Source organism: Mus caroli, chromosome 2, assembly GCF_900094665.2.
Source record: "Mus caroli chromosome 2, CAROLI_EIJ_v1.1, whole genome shotgun sequence".
NCBI classification, from domain to species: Eukaryota; Metazoa; Chordata; class Mammalia; order Rodentia; family Muridae; genus Mus; species Mus caroli.
Window position 1 is genome coordinate 50,160,521 of NC_034571.1, and position 24,640 is coordinate 50,185,160.

The 24,640-nt window shown below is 34.1% G+C and overlaps 1 protein-coding gene across 5 annotated transcripts in view; it reads left to right on the plus strand.

The window, feature by feature from the left end:
- The window catches only part of Galnt13 (polypeptide N-acetylgalactosaminyltransferase 13), a 617,871-nt gene that overhangs the window by 557,237 nt on the left and 35,994 nt on the right, over window positions 1–24,640 (plus strand). For all 5 annotated transcript variants that reach the window (XM_021153165.2, XM_029474531.1, XM_029474530.1 and 2 more), the window contains 2 exons: window positions 7,499–7,638; window positions 15,538–15,636. In XM_021153165.2, the coding sequence (XP_021008824.1) occupies window positions 7,499–7,638; window positions 15,538–15,636 (239 nt within the window). The remainder of the gene's footprint in view (window positions 1–7,498; window positions 7,639–15,537; window positions 15,637–24,640) is intronic.

The following is a 24,640-nucleotide window of genomic DNA, read 5'->3' on the forward strand; positions in this document are numbered from 1 at the left end:
TCCTTTCAGCAAATGCTTGCTAGTGTATGCAATGGTGTCATCGTTTGGAGGCTAATTATGGGATGGATCCCTGGATATGGCAGTCTATGAACATAGTTGAACAAAGTGGACAAAGCAGTAATACACATGCCTCTTAGGAACATAGCTTTACATATTGGTATATTCCTTCTTACATTTTTCCATCCAGGATCCCTGCACATTGCATAGCTCCACCCATATTCAGAGCATGTCTTCCCCCTCAGTTTGTTTCCCATATAACATTCATCTCTAGAAACATTTTCTCTATCACAATTAGAAGTGTGGTTACTAATGTCCTTGTAGTCTCTCAATCCTACTCAAGTTGCCAATATATATATATATATATATATATATAATCTCAGAAAGTTTTTTTTAACCAGGCAGAATACATTTAATTGTATATGAACTTAAACAAACAATAATTAATTACTAATATTATAGCTGGCCAAAGATTTTAGAAGAAGAGAAACAAGTTATTCATGTTCAGACAGTAACTAGGCTATCATGATTGCCTTCCCACAGAGGTTGTGAGATGCTATTTGGTGTAAAATACACCTCTACTTCACAGATGTAACAATAACATATGGGCCATATATATGAGGAAATGGTAATATTAAGTATCACACTAAATGAATTATGCAGTGAACATAATTTGTAAAAACATTGTGGGTATGTTTTGTTTGGTCAGCCAATCATGAATTGAAACCTTCCAGCTTGCATAAATTGTCAAGTCAGGAGACTAGCTTCCAATCATACCTCAATATATCATCCGTATTTATTTCAGTAGATTCAATTTTATCTGTGACTTTAAATTATCACATTATTTTGTCAATGCATAGATAACTTTTAAGTAGGTCCTGTTCTTTGAGGGATAATTGCCATGTTTTATAGCACCACTTAGATGTTGAATTTTATATAGAGAAGTATTAAATTTTCTTTTTGTTTAGTAGAATATTAAATAGTATGAATTTTGATGTTAAAAGAGGAAGTGTCCTGTAAACCTGTCATTTGAAATATTCTGCTATGTGTTGCTTTTTCTTATGCTATGGTCTGTGACTTATTTAATTATTCAAAGTCTTGATTTCATTCTTTGGTGAGGCAAAATCAACAGGAATCCCTGGGAACCATATAGATATTTAATGAGAAGTGGTACACTGCTATGTTTACTACAGAAATCTATGCCCATAAAGAACAGTTTGTCCCTTCTGCCCACACTTCTGAAGCATATTCTGGATGAATATATGGATGACGATTTTATTTTCAAAGTGCTTGGAGTTGGCTTTCTAAATTCTCTTCCCATAGGCTGGAATGAATAGATAATAAAGGAACACTCCTTCAGTTACACAGGTAGCCGTCATACTAAATAAATTATTCACTGTGGCTGGAGTTTGGAACCACACAAAATGCTGTCCCATTGACTAGTTCAGAATAATTGTTTTTTTTTAACTAAAGTGAAAATATCACAACGATTACTCTTCACTCAGATATTATAGACATGAACATAACATCTAAATATATAGGTATATCACCCTTGGTTGATCCTGGATACGCTATAGTGCACAAAAAGACAGCTCAAATTATTACTTGCATTAGTGTCTTCAGATGAACTATATTGAGCCAGGTGTGGTAGAACATATCTGGGACTCCAGGTAGGGAAGGCAAGAGGACCCTGAGTAGAAGTTATTCTAGGCAACAGAGGAAAATCTGGCACAAAACTAAAACCAAATAGATGAGACAAATTGAAATATCTGAGTCATGATATTATCTGTAGACACAAAATAGTTAAAGCCAAGAAAAGTGTAGTATGGCACAAATCATCTTAACTCTGTTAGCCATCTCAAAGTACTTCATTATTATTTTAAATTTATGTTGTTATTTTAAATTGTGGGAATTTAAAATAATAACAATATGTCAGGAAATGAAAGAGGCAAGTTAAAGAACAATTAAAATATCTCATTTTGCAGAGATTTTTTTTTCTTTTTATACTGCTGAAGGTATATAAATTTTTAGCAAGTTCAAGTGCATGTCCCCTCTTTCCCTGGTGTCCTAGGCAGGAATAGTTCTGCAGAATTATTTGAGAGTTCTACATCTTTATCTGCAGGCAATACTAAGAGAGAGATTCAGGGCTGTTGAGGCTGGCCAGCGGCCCACATGTCTGGGTTCTAGCCTGTGAGGCATCCTGGAATCTGGAAGAGAAGAGGGAACTAGGTGGACAAGAGAAAGAACGGAGCTAAGACAAGGTTCTGATCAAAGCTCAATTTTACTATTCCGTGCACCGGGTTATGAAGGAGGGGAAGGGGCCCATTCCCGCCAAATCATCCTTGGAGTTCAGTTTCAGATGACCACATGATAGCTCAGGAACAGCTAGTTGGCAGGCAGTAGCAGTGGGAGTGGCAGAGCCATAGGGTGGCAGGCTCCACCCCAGATGCTCTCTTCATGCTAACAGTGAAACCTGTTCAGCCAGGTTTCAGGTTGAGGGGGTTGGGGGGAGGTTACACAGGGCCATGCTTGTGCCTCTGAAAACTATAAGCCCATCTCAAGTGATACACTTTCTTCAACAAGACCACAGCTCCTAATCCTTCAAGAAGAGTCAATCCCTGATTACTAAGAATTCAAGCATATGAGTTCCATTCTTATTCAAGCTACCTCAACAAGGGACTAGTTGAATAATTTATTATTGTTATTATTATTATTATTATACTTAAAATATCTTATTTATTTTTAATTAGTTTATTTATTTACATCCCAAATGCTGCCTCCCTTCTGGTCCCCACTTAGAGGGTTCCACCCCTCATCACCCATTCCCTTCTCCTCAAAGAGGGTGCTCACCTGGTATTCCCTGACCCTGTTTCATCAAGTATATGTAGGATTAGGCACATCCTTTCCCGACAAGGTCAGACAAGTTATCCCTGTGCTGTTTCTATGTTGGAAACCCTGTACCAGCCTGCATATGCTCTTTGGTTGAGAGACTGTACCCAGCAACTAACTCAGACAGATACAGATACCCACACCTAAAATTGAATGGAGGTCATGACTCCTTTAGAAGAGTTAAGGGTAGAATTGAGACCCTGAAGGCATTAGCAACCCCACAGGAAGACCAATAGTGTCAATTAAGCTGGATCCCTAGGAACTCTCAAATACTAATGAGTTTAAATAAATAATTATTATTAATATGTAAAACAGAAGTATCAGTATTAAAAATCCCAGCTAGAAGAGGTTAAGAAACACTGTAGCTAGATTTTAACAGTCCATACTATATAGTGAAATGTAATATTCTGCATTCTTACAGGAGATTTTGCTTGACTTGGAAAAGTCTTGGTGATTTTAGAAAAAGAGTATGTTCCAAATAATTGAAATATAAACAAATAAAATTATTAATACTAAAGTTAAAAAATAAATTTTAGTAAGAAATGTTGTACCTATGTATTTATATACATGTGGAAAATGATTGTAAGCATTACTGTAGATCAACTGAGTGGTTTAGATCAACTGAGTAATGTAGGAAGGACACCCTTTAACCCGTTGAGCTACCTGCTTGCAGTGCAGTGTGTACTAGGTTCACGGTTTTGTGAGCTGTCAGCCCTGCTGTTTAGACTTTGATGATCCAGCTGGTTTTGAGTAATTTCTGTTCTTGTAAGTAACTCCTCACTCATATTTCTGTAGGTAACCCAGAACTCTCATTCGTTCACCAAGTGGTATCTGCACTTAGATCTGTTGTGGGCTCTCAATCTGGGGTGAATAGATGTATGCATAGCATCTCCCCAGGAAAAGTTTTATCACATAACAATACTCTGTACAACTCTTGAACCTAAGGCCTAGGAAACATCATACAAGAAGAGTAAATAGAAAGATTGCAAAAGCCAAAGGACCAGGAAATCTGTGGTGTGCTGTGACATTGTTTCTCACACAAATGTTAGGGAAGCTATATACATGAAGTCTCAACAGCATGGCCATTCAAGCAAGACCTGAATCACGACAACACCTACAGGCATGCTAACATGAAATGGTGGAATTTCACTGGTCTCCAACACCAAAAATCAACTTAGGAATGTTGAGAGTAGGAGACACTGTCTTCTCTCTAGGAAAGAGCCCTCGAATCGGCTATCTAATACCATATCATCAGACCTGAAATCATCTCTATACATGTATTATTTATGGACTGAGCAGATTGTACTTATGTATTTAAGCATATCCTCTCTCTCTCTCTCTCTCTCTCTCTCTCTCTCTCTCTCTCTCTCTCTCTCTCTGTGTGTGTGTGTGTGTGTGTGTGTGTGTGTCTATGTGTGTGTGTGCGACTTAGGTATGATTGTTGAGATATATATTGGTTTTTCTTATTTCTACATGGATGTTACTGTCTGAAACCTACTTCTGCAATAGTTTCAGAATAGCCAGGATTAACTCATCTATATAGTTCCTAATACAGAGAAAGTAGAAATTCAACCTGGCTCCTGGCTATATTTAAGTTTGAATAAAGTCATGCCTAGTTTGCCTTAAGTGCCACTTAAATTCTAGTTTGAAAAGGATTTCCTAGATGCTTATAAGAAATGTAAACTCCCAGGTCTTAACGGGACTAACAGAGCTAAAATGTACATTTTTACATCCAGATGATGGAATTTAGTCTGTGTACCTGTATGAAGCTCACAAGGCAGGGATATAAAAGTCTTGTCCTACACAAACTGAAAATAGAAGAGGGAAAGATTTTCAAAGAAAACTCATAATTATGACAGAAGACAAATTTGATGTTAAACATGCAAAAGAAACTAATATTTATAACCACATGTCTTACATATTAAGTATTGTTGTATAGGTTACTATATTAGACATTTTCTAGAAAATATGTAGATTTCACAGTAATCTGTAACATATTATTAATGTGGGACTTTAGATGACAGATGAGATTATGTACCCAAAATTCTTATATGCAATGATCAAATGAATCTATATTATATAATTAAGTCTTAATGAGTACATTAGGACATAATGTGTAGAAAAAGCTGAGAAAGAGAAGGATATAGAATATGGATAGGAATGACAAAAGGAAGTGACATATTTAGCCTAGAAAAGAAAGTTTGAGCAAAGACTTGCACTAAGTAAAGGACAACTCAGAGTCCCACAGCAATGTCCCAGACATAAAGAAAGGTACTTATAAAACATTGGGTCTAAAAAGAAGCAAAGATAAAAATAAATAAGTTATGACTCCAATGATGAACTTACAAAAATAGGCAAGAGGTATTTGCTAATGTATATCAGGCAATGATAGGAGATGTCCAAATATTATGATAGAAAATCACTAAAATTTTTTGAGTTGGGAAATGACATTTGATTTGTTCATTAAATGTAGTATCTAAGGAACATGCAGTAGTAAATACATGATCAATAGAAAAATTCAGATGGTTGGAATGGTTTAGAATATAACTGTAGTGGTAGGTCAAAGACAGAACCAGTAAAGGACAGGAGTATATTATGAAGGTGAAAACAGAGGCAGTTGTCAATGGATATTTTGTGTGTGTGTGTCTGTGTGTGTCTCTGTGTGTATATGTGTGTGTGTATGTTGAAAATATACCTCGAAGATTTTGTCATGAGAAATTGGTAGATATTTGTTCTTATCAAGGAAGTTGAGAGCATTGGCAATGAAGCAGAGAAATCAACTTTGGTCTTGTTAAGTTTGAAATGCTCAATAGAGACCACAGTCACAGTGCTGGAGGAACAATTGGACAAACTACCTTGGAGAGGTTTGTGTCAGAGATATAAGTTTTGGGAAACAAGTGAGTTGCTGTTTCAAGCCACAGTATTAAGAAGATCCTCATTCAGGTTTTATATCACAGTCACTATTATAGTTAGGTAATCATGCAAACACCAGTTCTTCTCCCTTGTAATTTTACCAGTGGATACATAGCATTTATTACCTCTGCAGTAGAGGAACTGTTAGCTGGAGAGGTTTGTAGCTACTTGTCTCTCTTTATGACCATGACTAATGCATTCCCTGACTCCAGTGGTTTATTGATCAGACCCAGTCAGAAGGTTCTTGGAATGCGAAGATGATGTAGTGCCTGATGGGTCCTGCTGGTTATTATGTAGTATTTCATTTCTAAGTAGAAAAGTAAGGCTATAGAGCAGTGGTTCTCAGGCTTCCTAATGCTGTGACCCGTTAGGAAATGTCATCATGTTATGAAGACACTAACGATAAAATCATTTCCATTGCTTCATTACAATTGTGATTGTGTTACTGTTATGAGTTATAATGTAAATAATTTTGGAGAGAGAGAGGCTTTCCAAAGTGGTTGCAACCTACAGGTTGAGAACCACTATGCTAGGCAGAAAAAGTACTTTTCTGAATTAAAGAGATAAGCCAGTCATGTGCATTTCTGAAGTTAATTTAGCATAATCATTTGAGACTATGCCAGTTTCTGTGCTAATGAGAAGGGGTGGCTCTGAGGAGGCAGGGAGTAAAGCTGGGGTTTTCCTCAATAATCTCTTATTTTTCATTCTTTATGCAATACAGTGTGAGAACTTAGTACTCTGTCCAATTTATTCTAAAGTGATATTCAAATAAATCTTCAAATATAACTTTTAGGCACAAAACCACTAATGAAGTCTTTTCAGGAAAATAAATCCTGAAGACAGTACTGCTCAGTCATAGATTGCTGAAATAATTATTTGATCATTTCAGGCAAATAATGAACAAATCGTGTTGCACTTTTATTGTTCCTATAGAAATATGCATTTAAAATGTTAGTATTTTTGTTTCTAAAAGAAAATATCTTTGCATGATCACCAGTGAAATAGTCCTTTTAATCCAAATGATCTGCTGTTATCTGAAATAAATGTATAAAACTTAAACAAATAGTTGTAGATGTATTCCTTTCCATCATTTATGCTAGTTTTTTAATATTTACTTACTTACTAATTTTTCCAAGGCACTTAAGTGATATTTGGTAAGCTCATAAGATAGAAAAAAATCAATAAATAATGAACACTGTCTTTGGTAAGCTTAGAAAGAAGTGCAAGAAGAAAAATTGAGCATATGTACAGTCTATTATGAGTATCATATTTACATAAATTTCCCATAAAGTCTACAGTTAGAGGATAAATGACTCTAAAGTGAAAATATGAGTATTAACAAAGCAATGAAGTTTTCATTAAGTAAAAAAAAAATCACATTAAATAGTTGAGTTAAGCTTTGCGTATTAGACACCAAATTAACACCAGTTTATATTTAGCTGAAGATTATTTTTAATCCAAGAATGACAAACACTGTGCAGCAAACATTTACATTTCAAAAGTCATAAGCAATAAAAGAACTGATAGTCGTATATCTATTGAATAAACTAATTGAATGGTAGTGAGAAAGCCCTAGTTTAGTGGCAACTGTACGTGCAAATGAGTTTTATGGAATTATAAAGAAAGCAGACCGCAAGTAAACAGACTAAAATTGAGCAAAAATAGCATAACTGATTTGTGGTTTTCTGAAACATTCCAGGTGTTGTCAAAGTGGATTATGGAGATGTGTCAGTCAGAAAAACACTAAGGGAAAATCTGAAGTGTAAGCCTTTTTCTTGGTACCTGGAAAACATCTATCCAGACTCCCAGATCCCAAGACGTTATTACTCACTTGGTGAGGTATGAATTATTTATTTTCCTTAAGTTATAAATATATTTGCAAATGGAGCAATTTCTAAGGAGCTCAATATTTTTCATGTTATGAATAAAATACTATAAGGGTTTTAAATGGATATATTTTAAATAATTTCTCGTTTTTTCAAGGACTGTGAAGGTCTTTAATGTGGGAAACTGTAAAGTATGGGGAAGTTTAGGAGTGTACAAAAAGTATTTTATTGTTTCTTTACCAACAGACAACAGTGTTTGGGCTATATGAACTTATTCTCTTAATTTTTTGTCTGTAAACTCCAAATAATTTTTACTTGTGAGTATTATAACTATTAATGCTTTCTGGATTGAAAGCAAAATTGAGATATTAAACATAACAAATTACTTAAGTGATGTAGTCATAAATCTTGTTACAGTCATGAATTTTGAACAATAAAATATACTTTACAAACCAAGTCTAAGATTGAAAAGTTTGTCATTAGTTATACTTTATAGATTACTCTAAATGTCTGCATCAGTAGAGATGGTTGGATTCCCTCAACTGCTTAAATGGTCGATCAGTAAAACACGATATGTATCAATAGCCTTTTAAAAATTTGCTCTTAAAAAAATGAAATACATAATTTGGATCTTAGTCTATAAAATGGACTAGATATTCATACATCTGTACCATTCATTTCCAAAATACTTACATCACTAAAATGTACAATAATAGACTCAAGATTATACATATGTACATATAATAATTAGTTACTCAAAATATGAATTATTTCCTTTATGACATGTGCTTCCTATTGCTAGCTTCCCACTTACTATTGAACTAGTTTATGATTAAAAACTAATTTAATGTTGATTATAATAAAAAGCACTTGACCACAATAATATAATTAATTTAAGAAATAATATTTAATAAATATGAGTTTATATTTTAATTCCCATTTGTAGATCATCATAATAAAATATATTATAGAAAATCAGGTTCAATTTAGTATATTTGGTAGTCATCTACCTGTATAGAAAGAAAACAACAGAAGAAATTTGATTATGTGGAATGGAGCTGAGTAGTTTTTAATGATTATTTTGAAGTGCCTTCCCAATGTTCTATTGGCCGAGTGTCTATCCTTCATCTGTGGTCAATGGAGTTTATTGAATTTCAGTTTGTATGTATTTATTCTAAGCTGTGTAATGAAAGTCCTATATATAATAACACTGGCAATTTTTGGCACGTGTTGCTTAAGTTACCAATTAGTCCCACTTTGATTTTTTATATGCCAAGGACATTGTAGTTGTTCCTTTCTAATGTACAATATGTGCATGTTAACATTTATTTCAAAGAGGTTTATGTTTAGAGTGTATAGGAATGCATTTTAAACAAGAACACTCCTCTCCCACAAACTATGATAATCCATTGATAATCTCTAATAAAGTATTATATATTCCTATGTCTTTATTGAAAATGTTTATTGATCATGAATCCCAACCTACCTCATAGAAGAGCAGTGTTGTCTTCTTGATATAGAATATTATTTTCAGTTTCTCAGTAACACATGAGAAGAAATTACTGCCCTTCTTTTAATTAAGTGTGTGTAAACAATATAAGAGAGAAACTTTGAGAAACTCACTGGGACCAACAGATTACTTCTGAAAAAAAATTGAACTTTATCAAAAAGAGATCTAAATATTTGCAGTCCAATTAAAAGATTAATTTTAAGCTTTGTGCACATCCAGGAAATCTAATTGACTTCCTTTTAAATTGAAATTTAGTGCAGTCAAATTCCTTTTGATAATGTGAATTAATTTTGAATTATCTCTCTTCTGTAATAAATCAGGTATGTGAAAAAATATTCCTCAAAATTTACACAATGATTGGCTTGATTTCTTTGTAATATACATAGAATAAGTAGCATAGTGTATTGGAGAAAATCCCAAGACCTCAAAGCAATCAATAAGGCTCATGCTAAGTCTCATAGCATCATTTGAGTGCAGACAGTGTGTCTTTAGCAAAGACACACTTAAGCTAGATTGTCTGCTTCAGAGTCTGGGAAGACACAGAAGGTGTGGCTTTTAACAAACACTTAAGCTAGCTTGTCCACTACAGAGCCTGGGAGAACAGAGTAGAAGAGCTGATTGTTCACGATGTTAATATTAGTCTAGGTGGTTTCCATTAATTTTATTATTTCTACCTGATAATACTTCCTCAGTCTGGGCTTTGTTTTTGTGTTTTAGTTACTGAAATAATTTGTGTGACTGGCCTAAAAGTCACTGAGCAAGTTAATAGTTGAAGTCAGAATTCAAATAGATATTGAAGTCTCACACGATGGCCCATACTTTTGTGATGTCATGAAAGAAAATACCTGCATTATATTCACTAATATATTTTTATTACATAAAACCCGAGTCCTGTTTCATATGCTAAGAATGTAAAGTTAAATGAAAAACAACCAAACAAAATCCCGTACTTTAGAGCCATTCTACTGAAAATGAGAGTGGATGCAGGAGTGCCAAGAGGCAATCAAAGAGACAAGAAAAAAGTGGAAATCAAAGTGTGTCAAGTGAACTACACAATGTGGTATGGTCTTACTCAAACACCAAGTAAGTTTAAAGTTTTGAGCTTCCTGGGACGTTAGTGGACTATAGCTTTCCACCTTAAAAGCAGGCTCCAAAGAAATCCAGCACAACATCTGTAGCCATGGAAACAGAAAGGCAAATTCACCAAGCTCTCCTCACTTCCATTTTGCTTAGCTGTGTACACATAATTTAAGATGGGCATCTTGAAGATGTGTTAGTGTTTAGCTGTTAATGGGCAACAGTCCCGATAGGAGTCTTTTTCCTTTTACCACCTGTGATGTTCTTCATCATGTGAGCAGCGACTTTCTTTCTTAGAATTTGAAGGTTGGGCCAGATGTGGGAGCTACTTGTTATCAAATTACATTTTAATCTAATCATGGACTTCTCCTTTAATATCTTGTCAACTTTAACTATTTAAGATCTTGCATTGACCTTCAATTTCAATTTTCTAAAATGTCTGTACATTTAATATTGTTCTAAGTGGATAAAAGGAAACATTTCTCCATCAAATTATCTTTATTGCTTTCTCTGTTTTGTTTGATGATGTAGAGGCTCACGGAAATCAGTTTCTCTATTTTTATTTATCAGCAACGAAATGAATATCAGTAAAGATATTCATGTTAGGCATATTATATTACTGTCTGATGTTTACATCTTAGATAATTGAAATATTACTTTCTCCAACCCACAAATTATCTAAAATTGACAATCAGAAGTTAAAAGCTGTGCAATTGCTTTGAACTCAAACCTTTAAGTAACTTAATGAAGCGCATGCCTTTTAGACTCAGTAAGCAGATCAAAATGGAATAAGAAGGTTGAGCCCTTTGCGGCATTAACTTCTCTTTAAGTAGCCCTTTAACTTTTGTAGACTTAACGTCAGAGGTTCAGATATTCTAAATATAAAGACTAATTCAGATACAAGATTGAAATAAATAGCCTTGTAAAAGAGAATGTTGGTCCAATGTTTTGAGCTTTGACAGTATGTATGGTATTTTCTATATATGTAAGCTATTTGGAACAAAGGACTATCAGAGGGCAAACGGATGAAAGGAGGATTTCTGGAGCCAAGTGACTTAACCCTTGGTACTTAAAATTTCCATTTGCATGCTTCCTAGACATGTTTTGACATTGGTCTGTGCACTTTGTATTGTGCTGTTGACCTCAGCAATTTCTTTTCCTCTTAGATCCTTTAACCATATCAGCTAGTTAAATGCATGGCATTTTAGTTCTTAAATATTTTGTGGAGCAAACTTTAACAGACAAAAATAGACATCTGTAAAGCTGCTAGGCTGCATGGATTATGGATACAATCAGTTACTAACAAGTGTGGAAGCTAAAATACTTAAAGGCTTACCATCCTCAGTAATCAGATTTATTTATAGATTCACAATGTTCTTGACCCTTTAAATAGGATAACCCAGTAAAAATAAGTCTCTTTCTAGGTCAGACACACAAACGTGGGCATTCTCTTTTCATGCTTTAATTCCAATATCTTAGGGACCCAGCAGCTGATTTTCATCCAAAATTAATGAGTATACAAATCTGTAGGTGAAATAAACAATATTTTGATAATTTAGAGTGGAATTTGGTTTGATTTTATTACTTAAGTAGATATTGATTCAAATAACTGCAATAAACTATAGCTATATGCAGTTTGGCCTCTGAGTAAAGTATGTTTGAACTTACTAAGTACACAAACTGCTTACTTTAGGATTCACTCAATTTTAGAGGTATATATTATAATTATTATATATAAAACAAAACAATTATATTATGGAAGACTAATATTACAAGGTAGGGTCATTATTAATATTTAATATGTGTTAAATAATGATAACCTAGATGATAGTCTGTTAAAATTGTTGGTTGGTTTGATTAATATTTTCTAAGGTTCTTGTTCAAGCATAAATGATTTTATCCTTCACTTCTACAATGGATTATTTTTTATATAAAGATTGATTGGTAGCATGGGGACAATCCCACTATTTTTAGATTGGAGCAACTCTACTCTTGGCAATCAAGCTGAGGGAATAAAGCTAATTACTGCTAAGAGGGTTTCTGGAGAACAGAAAATGCTGTGTAATGGCTTGCTCATTTCCAGCATCAACAACAAAGTATAAAAACAATACCCTCATTTGTATCCTTAAGAATTATTTCCAAGCAATAAAAGATAATGTGTAAACAAAGAAACCAAAAAACACACAACCAATTAAAATTAGAAATGCCTTGGCCCTATGCCAAGCAGTCAATATTATATCACAGCATAGAAAGTAAGTCAGAGAGTTTCTAGACTTCCAAATTCCTACTGTGCTCTGGTTACTTTGATGTAGGTCATAGAACACACACACATGATGGGTTCTTTTTGTTGTTGTTGTTGATAGTTTATTTATTCACATTCTAAATGTTATTGCCCTTCCTTGTTTCCCTCCACAAAACCCCTGTTCCATCCCCCTTACCCCTGCCTCTATGAGGGTGCTTCTCTACCTACCTACACACTCCTGCCACACTGCCCCAGCATCCCCCTACACGGGAGCATCAAGCTTCCACAGGACCACAAGCCAGCTCTCCCATTGACGCCTGATAAGGCTATCCTCTGCTACATACGCAGCTGGAGCCATGGGTCACACACATGATGGTTCTTAAAGGATAAAACCCTTTATTAGTTGATATCAGTGGCAAATCAGGACCTTGCCCACATTTCTTACAATGATACCCTTTAGGAAAACACACTGGACTGTGATACCAAATTGTTTATAGGTTTCTGGTTTTAAACTCATATATACAATAATAAGTCTAGTAGGTCAGAGGCAAAGTTACAGCCTGCAGGTCCTAGTGATAGAAGTTAGATCTTCAGGTTTGGAGGCAAATGACACCTGCTGAGCCATCTTACTGACCTTGTTTTTAGTCTATAGAACTAGATTCCCAACTGTGTTTCTAGATGACTTATGATATAATTATGGCCTTTGTTGCCTCTGATCTATAATAACTCTTTTTTACATTTTCCTTATAGGCCTCTTTTATAACAATCACTTATCTAAAAGCTGAGCCTAATAGTTCCCAGCTTCAGTATAATAACGATATCCATTACCTGTGAAAACTACTTACCATTAGTTCAATGTTTGTCATTTCATTGGCATAATGGGAGTTAAATTTTGATTTTTCAACTTGATTGGATTTAAAAGTGCCCAGGAGATTAATGAACTACACCTCTGGGTTCGTCTGTTCATTTAATTTCTACAGACAATAAGGTAGAAATGAACACCTTCCCTAAATGTGGACTGTACCAGTCACATGTGGTGTAGGCACTCTCTCTGCCTCTTGGCTGCCATGTTCAAGTGGCTCAGCTCATTCACATCTGTTCCACCACGATGGATTAAAATCTCTGAAGCCATCTATGAAAACCACCTTTTCTCCATTACATTATTTTGTTTAGGTATTTTTGATAAAGTAACAATGACAAAAGGGATAAAATGCACACAGTGGGTAAGAAGGTGTTACACATAAATCAATATTTTTTTTTTATTTTGGTGGAGGTGGAACTGGCTGAATAAGTTAATACAAAGGTTAAACTTCAGCTTGTATAAGTGTGCACCAATTGCAGACAGATTTGACACTGTACACATTAATTGAAGCTCATTCTGCCAAGCTTTCTAAACCATCCATCCATGTTATTACTATTCTACCACCTTTAGTATCCAGGCCGCTTGACAGACTTAATTTTATTTCAGATACAATAACCACTCTGTGCTACATTCTGAAGGACAAGTGACACTACTTGCACATAAATTAAGAAGCCACAAGCCTGGTTGCATCTTCAAAAATAGAACAGGCTTCTACTAATAAAAATAGATCTATTTTGAAATTCTTTGGAAATGACATCATTCAACTAAAACAAAAGAACACCAGGTCACAGACTGAAAAACAAAAATGGAAAGAAAAAGCAAAAAGAAGAAAACATGACGTGACTTTGCCACATCAATATCACATAAATGAGATATTAAGAGAGACTCACTGACTATATAATGGGAGGAGCCACATTCATCCCTGGCATAGCATTACCATCTTTGCAGAAAGAACAGGAGGGAAAAAGGAGAAGTTAGATACAAACTTGGACATGATCATTCCCATGTCCTGTAGTTACTGACCAGAAATTGTTTCCTGTTCATTACAACTGGTAGTTGAACTAGGGAAGGACATCTTGCAAATAGGTGGAGTCTCCACTTGAGGTTTTACCGCAAATCAAAGGATTTTTTTTTCCAGTTCCAGAAAGCATCATGTAACCATGATACTCACAAAATAGAAACATTGACTTGTATACACTGGATCTGTCTACATAAAATTGACCCATCACGTCTAATTTATTAATTTCCAAAAAGGAAGAAATGTATATCCAATCCATAGTAATCACGTAGAGATACAATACTGAGGTAATTTCACAGTATACAGTAAAAATATTTGTTTCTTTACGTGGAACAGAGGTACAGAATTCTCAGAAGCGGGGTAGATAATTCTAAGTAGGTGCTTGGGTGTTGAATAAGGACAATAGTTTAAAAATACAAAATTTGATAAAGGTATTCCTCTGCCAAATTCTTTTTATAACAGCTTGTGCTTACTCTAGAAATTTTAGCATCTTCAATCCTAATAAATACTTTTTTAAAGTTACAATAAAATCAAATGTGTATTAACTTTATGCTAATTGTGGGCCACATGTCAATACTTGGTTAAAAATGAGTATTCTATGTCTGCACTTGGAAACTTAATCTTACTTTTCAGGAAATTTCAATATTTTATGGCATTTAGCTTGTAGCTGCTTTTTAGTGTCAAAATCTTTCTGTTAAATTTGGCATCAATAATCAAAAAAAATGAACAAGTGTGTTTTAGTCACAGAGGCAATGTAAGTGATCACATTTATTATGAACAAGATAGAGCATATGATATAGATATCTAAAAATATAAACTCAATTACAAATCCAATTTATTTTTATTTTTTAACATATGATTCTATAGGACTTTAATAACTGATTAATTATCTCTATGGAATTTCAAAATACCCCAATGTTTAAAAGTTTTTTTTAATAACATAGAGTATTTACCTCATTTCTTGATTAGATACTAATTTCAAAGCTAACATTATTTCAATTCAAGCTTGGTAGAGTTTAGAAGTCAGTTTAAGACTAATCATAAACAGAAAAAGAGAAAGCAACAGTGAAAACATGTTTCTGGAAGAATTTCCTTACAAATTTGCATTATCTAGTTAACAATCTATAATTCGTGAACATCAGAATCAGTTTATGCCGTATTTGGATTTGTTTGTCTCTCTCTTTTTGTGTGTGTTCTTTGTAGATACGAAATGTTGAGACCAATCAATGCTTAGATAACATGGGCCGCAAAGAAAATGAAAAAGTGGGTATCTTCAACTGTCACGGCATGGGAGGTAACCAGGTACACAATCTTTGCTTGTCAGCACCTTCTTTGGGGGTGGGAGAGAACGAATGCTGTTCAAACCATCCATGTATGGCCTGGTATATACGCCAACAATAAATGAACAGGTAGGCATCCAATCAAAAATGTATTGTCATTGTCTGAACTTATGTCATTGTCTGAACCATCTGAAGACAGCAATGCAGTATTAAATCAAAAGGCTAAAACTTGAAAATGAGCCTACATGTAATAGGGACAGTCAGTATGTTGTAACATCTCAATTTATCATGATACATAAATGCCTGTTCTTTGCTCTGCTATTAACTGGATAAGATAATGTTTCTAGCATGGAAATATTTTCCCAATGGTGATTATTCTGCATTTGCTTTGATAATTTATGTTTGCATATGACTTTCTAAGAGGTTTTGATTTTCAATACATTTTCAACTGTATGAGTCAGTACGAGCAGATAAAATTCTAGGGTAAAATTCCAGACTGGCAGTTCAATTAATTATAAGAAATGTACGGAGCACAAAGAGTGAGTCCTGAGAACTTTCACTGGGACAGAAATAGTCCACTTGACTGTGAGTTACTGAACTGTAGGAAAGAGCATTTGGAATTTCTGGGAATTGTGATCACAATGCTGAGTTTGAGAGAGCAGATAATCAGTAAACAAACTGTCTACAGGATCTGATGGGGACAACAGCAGAAATTCCCATGTGAGTGGTGAATAGTACACATACATAAGTAATATTTATCAGCAGAACGATTGAGATTCCAATAGCTATTCTGCCCAGCTTTTATCCAAATCCTTTACAATGATACATGTTGCCATTGGTACTATAAATCAAGAACTAGATGAACTCAGTTGAGTTTGGGATGATGCTTCACAAAGAGTATGCATGCTATAGTGAAAAATGAGAAAAGAAATTTTCCCACTTAAAAACAAAACAGAAATATAAAAATATGAATTAATGTGTTTTAAAGTTTCAGTTCTAGTAAGAAGATATTCAAAATCATTTATGAATTATTTCATTTGTGAAAAAAAGTTATTGAAGATAATATAAAAATAATTTAGAGGATAATGCCACTTTTAAAACTACAAACTCTCCCATTATTCTACTATCACTATATTATAATCTTAATGAGAACTGCACAGATATAATTATTTTAGGACCTTGTAATCTACAAAGCAACTAATACAAACAGCTAAATGTTTGATATTTGATTACTTAAAACATGAAGAAAAATATTTTAATTGACCCTTTCTTCTAAGGACACATGATTCACAGTCTAGCTAAGTGAGCATGTTGCACACAGAATTTCCAGTTCCTTCTCTCCTGCTGCCATTCTCTTGATCAATATTCCTAAGTATTTTCTCAAATATCTCCCTTTACTGTCTACAGTGAAAAAGAGTTGGTATTAAATAATCAATTGCAATCAGCCCTAAAAATCTACAAATGTTACCATATGGACCAGGATGGTCATGTTCATATTTTTAGGAATATATACATATGTCAACTTTTTGTGTTTATATAAACATGTATAAGTGTAGTTCACATGCAGATGTTTATAATAACATTAAAAGGGGAAATCGACCATAAATCTAAAAGACAGCAAGGAGAGATATATGAGAAACCTTTCCAGGAGGAAGAAGAAAACAGAAGTTATGTAATTATAACCTCAAAAATAATTTAAAAATTTGAACAAAATATCATTTAGAGGCTTATGCTGAAAGCAAGAAAAAGATACCCTGCATCCTTTAGTATTGATCAATTAACAGTAACTTCTTTATTCTAAAAAACTAAATAGTATAAAAAGTTAAACCTTTTATAAAACTCTATTATGATGATATTGCTTTGTTGAAACTCAGTATTTTTAAGGTTCATGTCAAAATGATTTACTTCCTTGCTTTAAATACATCTTTTCAGATTTTATTCTGAATGACCCTTTCTGAGTATGTTTTATTCTTTTATGTTGCCATTGAAACAATAACAATTTTTATATTTATCTATTTATTAATTTTTAGAAGTAGCCCCCCAGCCTATAGAAACATTTACACTTTCCATCCAAAATTTTTGATGGTTGAGCTTACTTTAGTTTTAACTTAGCATACAAAATAATGGGGTTTGCTATGATGTTTTTTAATTATTTGAATATTAACCATTATACTTCATGCCCACTAACCTCTCAGAACCACATTCTAGTCTAGTCCCCATTCCTCCTCCCAAAATATCCCTCTACTTTCATGGCTTTTATCTTCCACTCTAGTTTCCATTTCCCTCTTTTCCTTTCCTTTTATAACTTTTCCCACCCTTAGTAGACACCATTATATTTTTTAGCTTCCACCCCCAAATCATCTATAAAGTGTGTCCACCTTGAACCATATATGGGAGAAAACCTTCAGTATTTGTCATTATGAGTTTGAATGATTCTGCTTATCATGATGATCTTCAGCACTATGTTACTGCAAAGATCATAATTTCATCTTAGTACAGGTAAATAAAAATTCTATTGTATACATGTACAATACCATTAATCTATTGGTGTACATCTAACTGGTTCTATATCTTAGCTATTATGAATAGTGCAGCAATAAACACTCTACACACTCCCACACCCACCTACACCACCACGTTTCCCCATTCCCTTGGTGCTTTTCAGGCTTCAGAGGTTCCTCTGTTGGAAATTCTCTGTTTCGCTATATACACCATTTTTAACTGGGTTGTTTGGTGTGTTGATTTCTAACTTTTTTGAGTCTGTTATACATTTTGGATATTATTCCTCTATAAGAAATCAGTGTTGGTCAAGATCTTTACTCACTTTGTATGCTGCTATTTTTGTCCTATTGATGGCATCCTTAGTCTTGCAAAACCTTTTCAGTTCCATGCGATCCCATTTATTACTTATTGCTCTTAGTGACTGAACTACTTGTGTTCTTCTGAGGAATTTGTGTCCTATGACAATGAGTTCAATGCAGTTCTTCAATTACTCTTTTATTAGGTTTAGAGTGCCCAGTTTTATGTTGATTCCTTTGATCCATTGGGACTTGATTTTGTGCAGAGTGACAGATATGAGTCTGTTTCCATGCTTCTACACAACATGCAGAAATCGAGTTTCACCAGCACCATCTGGTGAATGTTTTTATTTTTCCTTGGATGATTTTGGTGCTTCTTTGTTAAATATCAAGTGTCTATGGATGTGTGGGTTTGTTTCTGTGGTTTTTACTCTTGTCCAATGCTGAACATGTTTGTTTCTTTGCCATGCATCTTTTATTACTATTGCTTTGATGTACAGCTTGAAATATGAATGGTGATATCTCAAAAGGTTCTTTAATTTTACAGTATTGCTTTAGCTCCTGGGTTGTTTTTTTGTTTTGTTGTTTTGTTTTGTTTTTGTTTTGTTGTTGTTTTCAGTTTTCAATATAAAGTTGAAAACAGCTCTTTAAAGATACATAAATAAATGTGTTAGAGTTTTTATGGGAATTGCATGAAATCCCATGAACATGGGAGATCTTTTTATCTTCTGCCATCTTCCTCAATTTTTTTCTTTAGTCCCTTGAAGTTCTTGCTATACAAGATATTCACTTGCTTAGTTAGAGCATATCAAGATATTTTATATTATATGTGGCTATTGTAAAGGGTGTTGATTCACTAATTTCTTTCTTAGCCCATATATTGTTTAGGTAAAGGGGAGCAACTGATTCTCTTTAGTTGATTTTGTATCCAACCACTTTGCTAAAGGTAATTGTCAGCTGTAGGATTTCTCTCATGGAATTTCCAGGGTCAATCATGTAAACTATCAACTCATCTGTGAATATGATACTTTGACTTCTTCTTTTCTAATATTTATCCTCTTGATCAATATTAGTTGCCTTATTGCACTAGTTAGAACTTCAGGCACTATGTTGAATAGAAAGGGAGAGAGTGGGCAGCCTTGTCTTGTCCTTGATTTTAGTGGAATTGCTTTAAGTTTCTCTCCATTTAATTTGATGTTAGCTGTTGGCTTGCAGTACATTGCCTTTATTGTGTTTAGGTATGTGTCTTGTATTCCTCATCTCTCCAAGACTTTTAACATGAAAGGGTATTAGAATTGTCAAAGTATTTTTCAGCATCTAATGAGATGATCATGTGAATTTTTTCTTTTATTTGCTTTATATTGTGGATTACCTTGATGGATTTTTCTATATTGAACCATTCGTGCACTGCTGGAATGAAGTCTACTTAATCATGTTGGATGATGTTTTTGATCTGTTCTTGGATTCAGTTTGTGAGTATTTTATTGAGATTTTTTTGCATCAATGTTCATAAGGAAAATTGGTTTGTAATTCTCTTCCTTTCTTAAGTCTTTGGTTTAGGTATCAGGATGACTGTAGCTGGATAGAATGTTTTACAGTATTACTTCTTTTTCAATTTTGTGGAATACTTTGAGGGATTATTTCTTGCTGTTTACTGATCTTAAGTGTGTTTCTTTCTCTTTTCATTCTAGAGCTTTCAGGTGTGCTTAGTTGCAATACAAGATCTCTCCAATTTCTTTATGAAGGCACTTAATTATCTAAATTAATTCCTCTTAGCCAAGTCCTCTTAGCACTGATTTAATTCTGTCCCTTAAGTTTTGGTATGTTGTGCCTTCATTTTTATTGAATTCTAGGACGTTGAATTTCTTACTTTATGTTCTTGCTGTACCAGTTATCATTTCATAGAGAGCTGTTCAGCTTCCATGAGTCTGTAGGCTTTCTGTTGTTTCTGTTTTTGTTGAAGTACAGATTTAACCCATGATGTCTTAATAGATACAAGGAGATACTTCAGTTTTCTTGAATCGGTTGATGATTCCTTTGTTACAAGAGTGTATGATTAATTTTGGAGAAGGTTCCTTGAAATCCTGAGAAGTTGTATTTTCATGTGCTGTCGGGTAAAGCTCTGTAAATATTTAGTCCACTTGATTTAATACCTCTCTTTTTTCATTGTTTTTCCTTTTAGTTTCTGTCTCCTTGACCTGTCCATTAGTTAGAGTGGGGTTTTGAGTCTGCTGCAATTAATGTGTAGGGTTTTATGTGTTGTTTAAGCTTTAACAATGTTTGCTTTATGAATGTGGTTGTCCTTACATTTGAGGCATTTATGTTCAGAATTGAGATGTAATACTTGTGGAATATGAAGTATCCTTTCCCATCAATTTTGATTAATTTTGGTTGAATATCTACTTTATTGCTTTATTAGAATTTAAAATAGCTACTCTAGCTTGCTCCTTGGGCTGGTTTACTTGGAAAACTTTTTTCTAGCCTTTTACTCTGAGGTAATAGCTATCATTGTTTCTGAGGTGTATTTCTTGTATCCAGCAGAATGATGGATCCTGTTTTTCCTTTCATTCTGTTAGCTGTGTCCCTTTATTGGGAAACTGAGACCATTAATGTTGAGAAATATTAATGACCAACGATTGTGAATTCCTGTTATTTTGAGGTTGTTGGTGGTACTGTGAGTGTGTGTCCTTCTTTTACTTTTTTTTTTGATGTTTTTGTTTTTGTTTTGTTTGGTTTTGTTTTGTTTTGCTGGTGTGAATTAGTTATTTTCTGTATTTCCTTCTGGGTAGTTAACCTCCCTCAGAATTTTCCTTTGAGTATTTTCTTTAGGCTGGAGTTTAGATACATATTTGTTTAAATTTGTTTATAGGCATCTCTTTCTTTTGGTTGGAGAGATTTTCTTCTATGATTTTGTTGAAATTATTTTCTGGTCCTTAAAGCCAGGACTCTTCACCTCCTTCTATTCCTATTATTTTTAGTTAAGCTTTTTTTCATAATTTCCCAGATTTTCTGGATGATTTGTGTCAGATTATTTTTTTAGATTTAACATTTTATTTGACTGATGTGTCAATATCTTCCATCATATTTTCTACATCTACAATTCTCTCTTCCATCTCTTGTTTCTCTCAGTGATGCTTGCATCTGTTGTCCTGTTCCCTTTCTTAGTTTTCCATCTTCAGGTTTCCCTCAGATTGTGTTTTCATTATTGTTTCTATTTCCATTTCCAGGTCTTGAACAGTTTTATTCATTTCCTTCACCCGTTTAACCATATTTTTCTGTATTTCTTTAAGGGATCCATTAGTTTCCTCTGTAAAGGCTTCTACCTGTTTAATTTTATCTTTCTGTTTCTTTGAGGGGGTTATTAATGTTTTTCTTTAAAGATATCTATTGCACTTATAAGGTTAGATATATAGCTATTTCCTGTGCTTTGGTTGCACTAGGATATACAGGGCTTGCAGAAGTGGGATAGTTTTGATCTGATGGCACCATGTTGCCCTGGCTCTTATTTGTCTTCTTAAGCTTCCCTTAGCCATCTGTTTCTCCATGGATGTTCCTGGTATGGTAGGTATCTAGATTGTAGACTTAATCTGGATGTATCCCATGCAACAGGCCTCCTGTGGGAAACCTTGGTCTAGATATTCTTGGTGTAGTGGTCAGGAAGCTTTTCAGGGCAGCTGAGCATGCCTTGGGGGATGGGCAAGGAAATGGGGAGGAAGGGATCTAACCTAGATATTCCTTCTTAGGTGGTCCTGATGGAGGCCAGATGAGCAGTGGCCAAACTGGGTAGCCACTTTCTAAAACCCCATTTTTTATTCAAGGAAAGGATCAAATATTATATACACTTTTATACAAGTGACCTCTCCACTCTAAATATACTCAATAGATATGATTTTTATTTTAAAATTTGTGTTTCTGGACACATTTAATTACCTTGAGGCATCTGAAAAATATCTGGCACCTTTCAAAGACTTTGCACAGTATAATGAAAATTTACCTGTGATATAACAGAGTGAACTTCCAAGTGAATTAACTGGTTTCTGGGGGAAAAGACAGAGAGCATCTACTACTAATTAATTACTTAAGTGATATGGATATTTGAAAGATAAATGTCAACAGTTATCATTTTTACAAAAGAGAATCTTTTTTTTTCATTATCATGGTCTATTGTATTCCATAAAACATGTCATTATCATGTTTTATACAAAGGTAGTTGGAGGTTTAACTCCTCCCCCCTCCCCCCAACACACTCACACACTGTCTCACTAAAGACTATGAGTGTGGACCTGCGGTTACATGGCACTCGGTGGTTTGACAGATATAAGCTTTCTGAAGAAGGCATGTAGATCTAGAGAAACTTTGGTTTAAGTGTCAGGAGGTGTGTGAGACTCCTAGTTACACAGGCCATACAGCGAGTAGGGACATAGCACAAATACTTCCTAACCTCATTTCAAACACGTGGTCAAAATGGACTCAGAATTACCCAGAATTACTCAAAATTGCCACTTGGGCCAGCAGCTCCTCATTTGCTAATTGGTTTGTTCGCAACTCATTATTTGGATCAAAGTTGTCTGTTTTCTTGAAAATGCCATCCTGCCAAATCCCCATCCAATAGACTTTTTTACTCTGTACCATTTGACAGCCAAGTGAAAACTTCTGTGGGATAATGAAGTTTTCCTTAGAGCCTATTTGGGTTCTAGGGTACACATCTAGGTTGGATGGTCTATAAGCATCAAAGATTTACCACTTATTCTTTCTGTGATGACATCAGGAAATGTGGTGTTTGATGAGAATGCTTGTTCAGTGTTTCATAAATTTACCATTTTAGATGTGCTTACATGTACTAAGTGTGGACATCCAGGTCTCTAGGATATTCTTTTTTATGTCATCCTAATAATGACAGTGTTGTAACAATATAACAGCTTCCTGAGAATGCCATTTTTAATACTATCACATTGAGGATTATATCTAAGCATCTAAGTTAGGAGGTAAGAATACAGTATTCATAAATTCAAATTTATACAGCAAATTCTAAATTGTCTCAACCATTTGTCCATGAAGTACATAGCCATCTAGATGATTATATATGATCATTATATGTGCATATATGTGTGTGTGTGACTTTGAATAATATTTTGAAATATAGAATATGAAAATAAACATGTCCCATTGGCCTGGAAATATAGATAATTATTTTTAAATGTTCAAAGCAAGCAAGAATCCATTTCATGTCAATTAAATATCAGAAGATCCACCAGAAGTGGTATCAATAAAACCTCAGCAAATTGACTTGTTACAGTGTTTATTCTTTGTTCTTCACATTTTGTCATTAGGAACTTGATTTTCTTAAGGAAACTATAACATCATATCCATTCCTAGGAGTCCACCAGTTCCTGAAGACCAACTAATGCATAATTCTACTTGAAAGAGCAAGCATAGCCCTGTATGAACTGTGTCTATAAGTATCCCACTATTTACTACAAGTCTTTATCCTACAATCTACACATTATTTTTCTCTCTCTTTTGTCTTGCATTGCCTCTAACCTTCTTAACAAGTGAGTGAGAACTATAAATTCTTCCTACTACACTTTTTCTATTTCTTTTCTCTATCTAATAATTCTATTTCCCAACCCAGACCTTGTTAGTCTCATGTTCAAATTATTGAAATAGTGTTAATGTGGCTGCTGTGTTCCTTCAGGTAATGAAATGGTGACTTCTTGAAAAACTACCACTGTAAAATGCAGATATTGACAAAAGAAGTAAGAACAGAATTTCAAAGATGTCGCAGCCATTATTAATCTAACAGTCAATGCTCTATATAGTGTGACCTTTTATTTCTTCCATCTGCAATGTTGTGTAGTGCACAGATTCACACAAACTTCACAGTACCAACTATTTACAAGGACTAGACTTAAAATAGGTGTCATTGTTAGTTCTTAGATTTTTTTTTTTTAGGATAACTTTGTCTCTTTATATATCCACTTGAAGGCAATTTTTCTTAGCTTTCCTATCCTGTAAATTTTATTCCTTTGGCCCTATTTAAAACCTACCTTCCCTACCCATTGCTATATTTTTCCTGCTTTCTATCATAGAGAGGATCCACCTTTATTTGAATTCCAAATACCAAAAATGTTTTCTCATCTTTTTTTTAAATTTAGCAATATACAATTCTTTCATCAACTTTAACCCCTTTGTTGTCATTCAGTTGTGATATATACTTATTTTATCCCT